General features: G+C 40.2%; 1 protein-coding gene across 1 annotated transcript in view; it reads left to right on the top strand.

Moving 5' to 3' along the window:
* The window catches only part of tbcd (tubulin folding cofactor D), a 125040-nt gene that overhangs the window by 90437 nt on the left and 21291 nt on the right, over positions 1 to 13312 (top strand). Inside the window, exons 21-22 of the mRNA XM_059653557.1 lie at positions 8380 to 8501; positions 10281 to 10358. Coding sequence (XP_059509540.1) covers positions 8380 to 8501; positions 10281 to 10358 — 200 coding nt within the window. The remainder of the gene's footprint in view (positions 1 to 8379; positions 8502 to 10280; positions 10359 to 13312) is intronic.

Here is a 13312-nt window from a genome sequence, read left to right as displayed (position 1 = left end):
TGTAACATTTTCAGAAAGTTCACTAGAATTGTCCCAAAATGGAGGGAACAGACAGTGTATGAAGGGAATACTACAAAGCATTTCATGATAGCTAATGAGCACAATGCACTGCTCAAATAAAATCATGTTTTTCTAACATGAAAATACATGAAATATTATCTTTTTACTCAGCAATCTTGTTTATCTCTGAGTATTTTCAATTTGCAGTCATTTGAATATTTCATTTTACAAAATATACTAAATATAATCCAAGTCAGTGGGTCTGTCAACTATTGGAGAATTTTCCACAATTATCTGCCAGATGATAAATAGCATGTAACCATGCAAGGAACAAAACATATTTTCTTTCTCAAGTCTACATTTTAATTTTCAGGTTTTTTTTTAAAATCAGGGCCTTTTCATTCTTACCAATTCCTTTATAAGGATTACAGTGATGCAGTCATGTCACATTACGTTCTGGACTTTTGCTGCTGGCTGGGGTATTTGGACTTTCACAGAATCATAATTAGAAGAATTCATCAATTCCCTCCCCAATTATCAAACATACACTAAAGTGAAAGCCACAACACACAAAAAAGGCCTCCTCTCCCCTAAACCTGAAGCAGCTCCTCCCTTTCTCCAATTCTATTTGTAGCAGACATCATCCTCCCTGTAGTCTCCCTTCCCTCTCCAGCATCCTGCCTCTTTTCCTTCACGCTAACGGTCTCCCCCTCTCCCACCAGACCCTTGCAGCTTCCCCACACCCTGGTATCTTTCCTCAACCTCACAGGTCCGTGTTTCCCTTTCTTCCCTTATACCCTTTTTTTTATCTTGCAATCCCTCCTGATTTCATAGACAGACAGACTGCTCCTGGGCCTCCCCTTTGGTTCAGTTCCCACTCCCAGACTTAGTAAAACTACTCTGGTTCCTGAACCCCTCCAATGTCAGCATATGACCCATGGCCACTGACACACGTTCCCCTGGTGACTCTTCTGCTGGCTTTTAGATGCCTAACTGCTTCTTGCTCATCTAAAAAACATGCTGCTTTGCTCACATGTTTATTATTGATGGGCTCACTAATGAACTTATCAGCAGTGAGTACAGGACAGAAATGGGCTGCGTTTGGAGGAACAGCTCCTCGCTATTTCCTTCTATTCAGCTTACAGTGTCAAATTTTCCTCGATTAGCTGCCTTCACAATTGAAGTTTCCTCAGTGTTTAGGGAGCTTTTGGGGGCATTTTCACACGCTGCCCTCATGTATTTTGGGCACTGTAACCCATTCTGATGCTTGAATTTTATGTTATTCTGCATGTTAAAATAAAGATATCAAATTTTTAAAAAATCAAAAATCAAAGTTAGACGTAAGAAATAGGAATCAGAGTAGGCTGCTTGAGCCTACTTTGCCATTCACTAGAATCATGACTGATCCTACATTCCTTACATTCACTTTCTGGTCTTGCCCCATAACCCTTGCTTCCCCTACTTATCAGAGATCTTTCTATCACAACCTTCAATATGCATGAAGACTCTACTACCACCCCATAGCTCTCTGTGGCAAAGAGTTCCAAAGACTCTCAAGATTTTGAGAGGAAATTCCTCCTCATTTCAGTTCTAAATTGCCATCTCTTTATTCTGAGACTATGCCCTCTGGCCTAGACTCTCCCATGAGGGAAACATCTTCGCACCATTTACCCTGTCAAACCCCTTAAGAAATCCAAATATTTCAAAAAGATCACCCCTCATTCTTTTAAATTTCAATGATTAGAGCCCCAACCTATTTAACATTTGCACACAAGACACTCCCTCCATTTTGGGACAATTCTAGTGAACTTTCTGAAAATGTTACAATGGTTACAAAGCACATTAATGTGCTTTGTCTGTTTTTTGTTCAAACGAATGTGATGACAATGCAATTGTTCACCTCTCCTGGTGAAGTAAGGAAACATAAAGTGACAGGCTGAATTGCGTTGATGGTATCATTATCCCAGACCATCGCCTCAAGTGGTTGCATCTATTTAATAGGTCATATCAATTTAGTTCATTTACACAATAAGGAGAAACTGCTTCAGCCAGAGAGTGGTGAATCTACAGAATTCACTGCCGGAGAAGGCTGTGAAGGCCAGGTCATTGAGTACATTTAAGACTGAGATAGATAGGTTCTTGATTATTAAGGGGATCAAGAGTTAGGGGGAGAAAGCAGGAGAATGGGGTTGAGCACAAAATATGTCACATTAAAAGTCATGTTAACAATTTTAACTATTTTGTTTAGTTGATGAGTTGTAATCATGTCCAATCAGCATACTTTGACTTAAAGGTGTCAATCTTAATAAAGCGAATAATAGACTTTGATAACTAACTACCCTTGAAACTACCATTTACGGAACATCCTTCAGGTAAATAACGTCCCAAGGTTCATCACAAATAGGATTGAGGAAAACAAATAAAGTACAATTTAGAGAGAGGATATGCAAAAGTTTTATTTTTGAATATTTTTAAGTAAGAGTGAAGCTCAGAAATTTAGGGAAAGAATCCCAATGAATAAGATGGAAGTTTCTCAAAATTCTGCTGCCAGTCGGTGGACATGGATGTAATGTACTGTGGAAAATTAATTTAGTTCGGTGAAAGCAGAACACATGGAACAGTTATAGATAAGTTGAAGGGTGAATATGGGAAGTTAGTAAAGTGTCTGAACATAATTATTAGGTCTGGCCACATCTTTGTTGAGAGAAGAGTAACATTGAATGCAAATATTAACTCTGTTTCTCTTTACAAAGATGCTGCTGAATCTGCTGAGTTTTTCTGGCACTTTTGTTTTAGATTTCCAGCAGCAGCAGTATTTTACTTGGTTATGTTTACAATGGGCAGGGATGATAACACAGAATGACTAAGGCAGTCACAAAGGGCAGGCATTGTTTTGAGATGAAAGTAAAATGTATCCAATATTAAATGTCACTTCTGAATACAAAATAAAACAACTTGTTGCTTTTTTTTAGGAGGAGTATCTCTTCATTGTTTCCACACCTATTTCCTTCCTCCCCATCTGTGCGAGGTGAAGATCTTTTATTTTGAAGGCAGGCATGGCCCTATCATTTTCATATCTCCTTGGCTTGGGGTCCTACTTTAATGTAAAATGCTACAATTGACTTGGCAAACCTGGTGAAAGACCCTGGAGGAACATAGGCAAGGTCAAATAAGAAGCAAGTTCTGTACTACTAGAACTTTTGAACTGCCAAGTTGTTGGCATCTTTAATTTAGTTTTTAACAGACATATCTGAAACAATGGCTACCATTATAGTAGCCTTGCTTTTATTTGGCAACACATTGTGGTTTGGCTCATGCAAGGCAGTAACGCTGGCACTATTTGCTGTTTAAAATCAAACCAAATTTAGATAATGGAAATAATTCATGGCTGTTGAAGGAAAATAGAATTCCCATTAAAAACACAAATGAAAAAAAAACTCAAATTATTTAATTTTACCAGCAGTCCTACTTGCAATATACTTGATATTTCCGTGATGTCATCAAGGCTAACTTAGAGTTGTCAGAGGATTATTTATTTTTGGCAAGCAGTTCTGTTTGTTTCAATTATATTTCTTGCTCTGCTGCATCCACTCCCTTGTATTGTATCTCAACTTGGGGAATTCGTTTGGTGTCTGATTCTATGACATTTTTGATCTTTCAGTTTTTGTGAGCGTCTTGTTTATTTTGATAAGTGACTTGTGGAGTACAATGACCAGAAGGTTTGAATTTAGCTAATCCTCAGTACTTGCATTAAAATTATATTATTAGTTTTCATGGCTAATTTTGAAGCATTTATTGACAATTAGCTGAACATTAAAAAGAAGCTGACTTACCTTAAAGGAGCCTAAATTATTATATTTTTCAACATTTTATTTCAGAACTTAGAATCATTATGACCTAAGGCTCATTTTATTTGTGATTATAACAAGACTGCGAGAGGAGCTTTGTTGCATTTTTAAAATTGTGCATTACTGTAAAGCTTAGAGGGATTTATATTAAAATACATTTTAGGTTATCAGATTTTCTTTCTAAATGTTGAGGATTGGTTTGTTGATCTTGCCCAAAAAAATCCAAGTTCTCAAATATTTCAATTTGTGAATGCGCACAATTCCGGGGCTAAATTTTCATTTGTTTGTGGCCTATCCTGAGCTAAAAGCTGGCATGGGCAATTGCACACTTTGGAGGCGGTGATCTTTTCTGACACACTGGGGACATAACATGAGTTTGAGAGAGAACGTTTTCAGTGGGGAGGTGGAGTGGGAAAGCAGGCAACCATCCACATCTCCAATTAACTGTTGATGAGCCTATTGAGAATGTGGAGAACAACAACTTGGAGCTTCCAGCTGTGAGACACGGGGTAAATGTAAGGCCTGTAATAAATCAGGCACAGTTATCAGTAACACAATAGGAATTCACCCAGGCTAAGAAGGCTGTGTGAAAAGATGGCCATTCTCTCAATGGAGCACTTTGTTTTCAAAACCCTGAGAAGCCATGGTGTACATAGGGTGAATAGACTCCTTCATTGCCTGCTCATGCCTCCACAGTGTCTCAACATGGCTATCCTCCATGGGGGCTTGCTCACAAATGACTCAGCCTTTCTGTTCTTCTGCTCACTCAAGATGTGGTTCAAACAGCCCTACCAATTCTAAGCTTGACTGAGGTGAATTGTGTCTGTATTGTTGGACGGTGTAGAGGAATGTAGTGATCGTGCTGGATGAAGGATATCTCTCCCAGCTGAGGAGGCCAGCGATATCTGGGTGAGAACATTTAGCAACTGATCCTGCAGCGAACAAGAAGGTACACATGAGGACTCGACCTACTCAGTTGCCTCAGCACAACCAACCCAACAGATACAAGTGAATAGGACTGAATGGCCCCTGAATTGGACAGGAGTGATACCTTAGTTTGATATTTTAAAAAAACATTATTCAGTTCTGGATGACTTCCTGTCCCTCCCTGGCTTGATGTGCTGGCACCCTGATAATCTCCAGGACTGCCGCCTTCATATTATTCAGTTTATTAATCTGTGTACCTCCACCATCCTGAGACCTGCCTTCTTGAACCATTGCAGATCATGGGATCAGGGAGCACCCATAATGCTCATAGAATGGGAGTTCCAGGATATTGACACAGCATCACTAAAGGAACGGTGATATATTTCCAAGTCAGGATAATGAATCATGTTGATGCGTATCTGCTGCCATTGCCATTCGAGGTGGTAGAGATCATAGGTTTGGACGGTGCTGTCAAAAGAAGCTTGGCAAATGGCTGCAGTGTATCTTGAAGATACTATTTACTGCTGCCACTGTCTGTCAGTGGTGAAAGGAGTTAATGTTGCAGCTGGTGAATATTGTGCCAATCATGTGGACTATTTTGCTCCTAGATGGTGTAGACCTTCTTGTGTGTTATTGGAGTTTACCCAGGCGAATGGAGACTATTCCAGAACACTTCTGACCTGTACTTTATATATAGTGGACAAACTTTAGGGGCTTAAGTGAGTTACTTGCTGTAGAATTCCAAGCTTCTGCCCTGCACTTGTAACCACTGCATATATGGCTAGTTCAGTTCAGTTTCTGTTCAATGGTAACCCCCAGGTTGTTGACAGTGGAAGATGCAGCAACAACAATAACATCGAATGTCATGGGGAGATGGGTAGTTTTTCTCTTGTGGTTGATCATATGATGTGAGCATTACTTGCCACGTATCGGCCAAAGCTTGGATGTTGTCCAGGGCTTTGTTGCATTTGGACAGGAAATACTCAGTAACTGAATAGCCACCCATAATGCTGAACATTGCGCAAAAAAGGCTACTTCTGATCTTAGGGTGGAGGGAATGTCATTGATGAAGCAGCTGGTTAGGTCTAGGACACTATCCTGAAGAATTTTGCAGTGATGTCCTGGAGCTGGGATGACTGACCTCAAACAACCACAGCCATCTTCCTTTTGTGCAAAGTATAACTCCAACCAGTAGAGAGTTTTCCCCCCATTCCCCATTGGCTCTGCTAAGATCCGATTTTACAGGTTAAATGCCCATCCTCAGCTCACAGCTCACTTAGGATATCATTTGGCAATTTGACTTATAACGGTAAAAATCATGGCCTAGCCAATCCTTTGTTTTCTTAATATTTACTTTCCAGCAGGAGTAATAATAACAGCATCTTGTTAGAAACAGAAATTTTTGTTTTCCTCAATCTCATGCGCAAGCCCTGTAAATGTGTTTGCCAGGCCCTAGTACTGTTGTGGCTAAAATCAACTAATTTGGCATTATTTATGACTCAACAGCTTGTACTTGTATAGCATAATTAACATGATATATCAGGTCTAGGCACTTTACATAAGTGATATAAAGCAAAATTAGACCCTGTTCCATGTGAAATGATATTAAAGCAGATGACGAGAAGCTTGCAGCAGGGTATTGGTTGCCTCGTGGTAGAAACTGAAGTGTAATTTGCTGGTGTCAGATTTTCATGATGCTGTTCTGAGGATTAGCAATTATGCTGATAACAGTGGCTACACCCAAGCAACAAAGCTACCCAGTTTGGCTCAATGTCCGGTTAAGCCTGATAATGAGATTGCAGGCTATCTATTAATGAGGTGACAATTTTTGTGAGCCAACAGGGGATCCATGCTAGATCTGAAAAAGACTAATAGAAGGAGGCCAAGTAACTTCGACATATCATTGAATAGCGATGAAGATCAGCATTCTCAGGAGCAGATGCAGAACCTTGGGCTTGGGGAGTACAGTAGAGAGAAACAAGGGTCAAGTAGACAACTTAGGCCATAACCTCAATATTGAGTACATAGTCAAAGAAGAAGCTATCTGAACATGCTAAAGAATCGGTGTCACAACAGATATACGTTTGTTTAAACAGATGGTAACTTAGATTTATGCCTGCATTGGGGAAGATATCAGACCTCATTAAAGTGCTTTCCATGACTGCCTAGGAGAGGCACTGGTGGTGGTTTTCGGCTGAACAGGAACTAGAGCCTGTGTGTGGCAAGAGAACAGTTAGACATTCACATTACCAAGTGAGCTAGCAAGTATTCTTGAGCAATGCATTACATTTTTAGAGCAAGAGCAGTACTTCTTCACCATCACCAAAATTGGCAGTCTTTGAAATTGCTACAGTAGAACACTTGAAATTCACTGATCTATGTACATTTTTAATGAGGCTTAGTTTCCATAAATATGCAGTTTACCAACAGTAGATTTAGAATATGTGCGACCTAAATTAAGTTAAATATAGCAATCTCCCACCTCTTCTTCCCCAAACAAGCATGCTTTCATAACAACTCATTATTTGGTTGGAGTGTAACTCCTTAAAATACAAGCAACAATTTCAATCTAAATTCAGAAAACAGCCATGCAGCAAACTTAATATTTCAAAAAGTTTAACTTCTGTTGAGATCAAAATAATTTCCTGTTGTCTAACTACATCACTAATATTTTCATGACTATTCATAAACTTGCTGCGTTTATCAACATAGATGAAAGCCCTTTTTCATAATGCCTTTTGCATTGTTTTGACCTTAATTTAATAAATATTAATAAATTAGACTAATTGAAGGCATGACTGGCAGCTTCCAGGTCAGATCTGGAATGTTTACACACAGGAAGAGCCCATTAACCTGTTGTATCTATGTGGTCAGTCTGCACGAACAACACAGTAATGTATTGCTATTCCCCCTGTAAATTGCTGAAAGCAACCAAAACCAGAAATTTCTGGTTAATGAAGTAGTTTATTGCTTCTAATGAAATAGTAGACAGAAAAATGATATATGATTGAGTTAAGTATTCACTTTTGTTAATAAGAGTATCATCTGATCTCATGCCTGTTAAGGTCTTCAGAACCAAGTGTTTGGGTGTGGCACTTCATCAAAATTCACTTCTTAAAATGTTTCTTTTAATATTGACTAAGAAGGGTAATTGCTAAAACTGTCACAGAGATAGTAGGAACTGCCGATGCTGGAGAACCTGAGACAGCAAGGTGTAGAGCTGGATGTACACAGCAGGCCAAGCAGCATCAGAGGAGCAGGAAAGCTGACATTTCGGGTCGAGACCCTTCTTCAGAAAAACTGTTGTGTTTCTTTTAGTGTCATGTTAGGTTTTTCATGCTGAAAATACTAAAAATGGCCCTATGTATGACTTCTGTGTTGAATTCTGCTGCTTTTGTCATGTCCTTGTGTTAGTGGGTGAAGCTCAGTTTGTTTGGATGTAAAAAGAACAGAGCTGTCTGTTTAATAACAAAGCCAGTTTCATCAACATTTGGTGCCTGTTGCTGTGGTGTAAGTTTGTGCTTTAATTGTTAGATTGAGCATACTTTTACAGTATGAAATGTTCTGATAATCTTGACTTGCCACATTCTCTGCTGTATTTCAGGTGCGATATTCAGCCCAGTCACTTTTTGATTATCTCAAAACAATCCGAAATGACCTGGAAGCCATGAACAAGTTTTGTGGAACATTAATACAAATCTTTAAGGATAATCTACATAATGACAGGTGGGTAGACAGATGGCCAATCTAAGATAATAAAATGTGAGGCTGGATGAACACAGCAGGCCCAGCAGCATCTCAGGAGCATAAAAGCTGACGTTTCGGGCCTAGACCCTTCATCAGAGAGGGGGATGGGGTGAGGGTTCTGGAATAAATAGGGAGAGAGGGGGAGGCGGACCGAAGATGGAGAGAAAAGAAGATAGATGGAGAGGAGAGTATAGGTGGGGAGGTAGGGAGGGGATACGTCAGTCCAGGGAAGACGGACAGGTCAAGGAGGTGGGATGAGATTGGTGGGTAGGAGATGGAGGTGCGTCTTGGGGTGGGAGGAAGGGATGGGTGAGAGGAAGAACAGGTTAGGGAGGCAGAGACAGGTTGGACTGGTTTTGGGATGCAGTGGGTGGAGGGGAAGAGCTGGGCTGGTTGTGTGGTGCAGTGGGGGGAGGGGACGAACTGGGCTGGTTTAGGGATGCGGTGGGGGAAGGGGAGATTTTGAAGCTGGTGAAGTCCACATTGATACCATTGGGCTGCAGGGTTCCCAGGCGGAATATGAGTTGCTGTTCCTGCAGCCTTCGGGTGGCATCATTGTGGCACTGCAGGAGGCCCATGATGGACATGTCATCTAAAGAATGGGAGGGGGAGTGGAAATGGTTTGCGACTGGGAGGTGCAGTTGTTTGTTGCGAACTGAGCGGAGGTGTTCTGCAAAGCGGTCTCCAAGCCTCCGCTTGGTTTCCCCAATGTAGAGGAAGCCACACAGGGTACAGTGGATGCAGTATACCACATTGGCAGATGTGCAGGTGAACCTCTGCTTAATATGGAATGTCATCTTGGAGCCTGCGATGGGGGTTAGGGAGGAGGTGTGGGGGCAAGTGTAGCATTTCCTGCGGTTGCAGGGGAAGGTGCTGGGTGTGGTGCGGTTGGAGGGCAGTGTGGAGCGAACAAGGGAGTCACGGAGAGAGTGGTCTCTCCGGAAAGCAGACAGGGGTGGGGATGGAAAAATGTCTTGGGTGGTGGGGTCGGATTGTAGATGGCGGAAGTGTAGGAGGATGATGCGTTGTATCCAGAGGTTGGTGGGGTGGTGTGTGAGAACGAGGGGGATCCTCTTTGGGCGGTTGTGGCCAATCTGTTTTTGTTTGCTATTTGTTAAGTACAGTTTTAGTAGGTAATCAGCTCCAGTCAGTCTTCGATTGTCTTTGCTAGCAGTGATGAAGGCTGTATACTCACCACATAGGATTTGGATTTTCTACATGTTTAATGAGCATATGTAATGAAAATAAAGAAAAAGCTTAATCTCAAGTGTGTATTAGCATTTTGTTTAAGTTTATCAATGGCGTGTAACTGTTATAATTTTATCTTGTACACATTTTGCCTGGTTTCAATTCCTTTCTGATCGCACTCAGGAAGAACCATCAATGAGTCAAATTTTCTTCTGTGTTTAAAAAAAACTGTTGCCTTTTTTCAAACATTAACTCACAAGTTAAACTCTGGCAGCTTCACTGTTTTTAGAGCGAATTTTTACTTGGTTGCCCCACTTCCACTCTGCATGTAAGTCATTATCTATGATCCATAAAAGACTAAATCTCTCTCCCAGTATTGCTTTTTTTTAATTTAAGATCCTAAATATAGGAACCCTTTTGGAAAAGCTTTTTTTAAAATGCCTCTCATGAGCATGTGACATTTATTTTGGAAGATTAAAATATGAACTCTCAGATGTTTTTTACTTTGACAGCTTTTTTGACAATGATTTATTTCCTGTTTTCCTCCTCAATATTGTTACTATTTTTTAGGGTGTCCATCCCTATGCTGAAGATGCTTGACCAAATGCTGGCTAATGGATGCTTTGATATTTTCACAGGAGACGAAAGGTATTTATTAGTAAGAGATGAAATATCTACTTATATTTTAGAGATCTGTTTACATTCCAAGATATGACTATTCTGCTTTATTCATTTAATTTTTGAACCCCCCCCAGATGGTTTTCACATCCCAGGCACCAACCTGAGGCTACCACTCCTCTCCCCCGAGACACATTAGAGCCGACACTCCTTCCCTAATTCTAGATCTCACATCACTTCACCCACTGCAGCACCAACACCCACCCTTTTCCCTGCATTAGACCTGTAATGTCATCAAACATTCTGAACCTGATCCCCATCCCTTTACCCAGTCTAGATCCAACCACCCCTACCACATCCTCTGCTCTAGACCTGACCACCTCACCATGCAGTCTGAACTCGACCCCCTACCTCTCCATGCAAGACCTGATACTACTTTCCACAAACATGCACACTGGACCAGGCACACACCCCTCACCCATTCCAGACTTGACAACCCTTTCACCAGTTCCACACCCAATCTCCCACTCCCCTCTAGAGCCAACACCCCTTCCCTTGCTCCAGACCCAAGCTGCCTCCACTGCTCCAAAACCATATACTCCTCCATCCCCTGCTCTGGATCTGATCTGTTTGCACAGACCCTACAACCTGTTGGTGGAGCTAAAGCTGCTGGACCTAATTTCTACCACCCAACCCAAACTATCCTAAACTCAGCATTACTTGCTAAATGCCACCTTGTACCTTGACACCATACCAACCTGGCAACCTACCCCTGACACTACTCCCTATTCACTTGGCATCCTACCTAACTGGCACCCTACTTAGCTGATACCCTATTCACCAGGCATCCTAACTTCACAATTACCTTTATGTACTTAATCGTACTGAAACCACTTTCTGACGTGACGGTTGTTTGTGATTCGGATTCTTACATTTTAAATTAAGGCATCTGACTGCTGCGAAAAGGAGTGCTGTTTGCCTTCCCCCAACGACTCTGCACTGCAAGCAAACTGTCAGAATGGAAGTACGACTCTTCTTTTCTGCAAGATGCTTTGATCAGCATCTCCTGTCAGAAATATGAAACTCTGTCCTTTTGTTCTCTCCCTATGTTAAAAAGAACAGGCAAAATGACAATTTGCCTGAGATTGCCTCTCTTTGGAAAATCTGGCCCAGTGTTTCCTTTGATTTTGCTATTAGACAAGCTGCTGAACAAACTTCTTGTTCTTGTTCTTGCTTGGATTGTTGACTGACAGGTGTGAAGTTGGGTTGCCACTACAGTTTATTGTTAGTATCTTATTACAGTGTAATATTGAGAGATGAATCCAACAAATATGACACCATGCAATTCCATATGACTTAAGTGTTCTGAAGTAAGCTGAACCAGATCTATAACATTCATATCTTGGAATTCAGTGCCCTTTGCTGAAAACTGCTCTTAGTAGCTCTCGATAAATTCCAAATTGCAAGAGTGTGTGGAATGAAAGCCTACACCCAAAGTGAAGTAGGTTTAAATGAAAATGATTTTCTTTTGGTAATTGAGAGCGTTCTTCTACTACTTCTATACATGCTACAGTTCTCTAATGAATACTGAATAAAGGTGCAGTGTTCATTGTATTTTCGGTAATTTAACTGTTATGCGTACTGAACAATAGGGATGTTGAATATAAAAGGATACTCTTGTTGTCTGGCTTACTATGTATTTATTTTTCAAAAATAAGAACATGGGAGCTGTTGCATTCCCTGATGGGAATAAGCTGGGTTGCTTTCCTACTTTTGATTGCATTTTAACAATTATTGGAATCCTGACTGCACCCGTCCAACATTTACAAACAGTACTGTTCAAAAGTAAATGTTAATCAATATAAAAGTCCTGTTCTGTTGAATACAGTTTAGCATTGCAGTACAAAATTGTCTATAGAGTCTGATAAAATGTGAAGAACATTCTTAGATTGTTTATCTTTGAATGTTTGATGTAGTACAACGTTAATGTTTACAGTGATCAAGGTGATAATATCTTTAAATACGTAGAAATGCTGTGAATTGTACAGTAAAATTTATAAGTCAGAATTTTCCACGTATGGGGGTCTGTAAGAAGCAGTCTGAGTAGGTCACTTCCAATCAATTAATGCAATGATTTGAAAGATTCCACACATTGCTGCCATTCGGTTTCAAAAGACTGTAAATTGTTGAACTTTGAACTGCTCAATGCACCTCCTTCAGCTAAAAATTAATTAATTCAAGGGTAGCAGAGATCTCCTTTTATTTCAGAGACCACCCTCAGCCATGCCATAAGAAATATAATTGATATGTTGCTTATCTTTACAGCAGATGGCCTGAGTTCAGGTCACACATGTCCCTGATTCACAGAAAGGAAACGCTGGAAAAGCTTTTTTTTTCCCTTAATGTAGACTTATTTTTCAAACATTTTGCCTATCAATCATATTTCCTAACTGCCAGCAAAGAGTCTGGAACTTGATGTATTTTTTTAATGTTATTGACACAGCACTTTTCTCCTAAAGCATATTTGAAGTAGCTGGTACACAGAAAAAATGATGCCTTGCTCAATGGTACAAAAAGATGAATTTTTTGAACGAACTTGTTCCAAGCACAGTAATAGAATTGTGTTCTGTTACAGCAACGTATGCAATACACATTTACTTCCCACCATATTTAAACAAATAACTTGAAAAATGAAATGCCTGTGAAGTTTTGTGTAATAATATTTATAAAAGCAGCACTGCAGATTCACATATATCATTTTTATTAAAAGTCGCATAGTAGTGTATTGGTTAAGATACACCTTTCACACTTTATAACATGATTGATCCATCCTGTGGTGCTGGCAGCCAGCCAGTGAGACATCATTTCTCACAGTCCTCCTTAGAAAAGTGGCACAGGAAAAAGTAGTGAAGGAAGAAAGCTAAAATAGATTGAAGAAAGAAAATCATATGATAAGTGTTATTACAACATTGTGGAAGAGGCGT

The sequence above is a fragment of the Stegostoma tigrinum genome, chromosome 22 (genome assembly GCF_030684315.1).
Source record: "Stegostoma tigrinum isolate sSteTig4 chromosome 22, sSteTig4.hap1, whole genome shotgun sequence".
NCBI lineage: Eukaryota > Metazoa > Chordata > Chondrichthyes > Orectolobiformes > Stegostomatidae > Stegostoma > Stegostoma tigrinum.
Note: the sequence above shows the minus strand (reverse complement) of the source record. Positions and strands in the feature narration are given on the sequence as shown.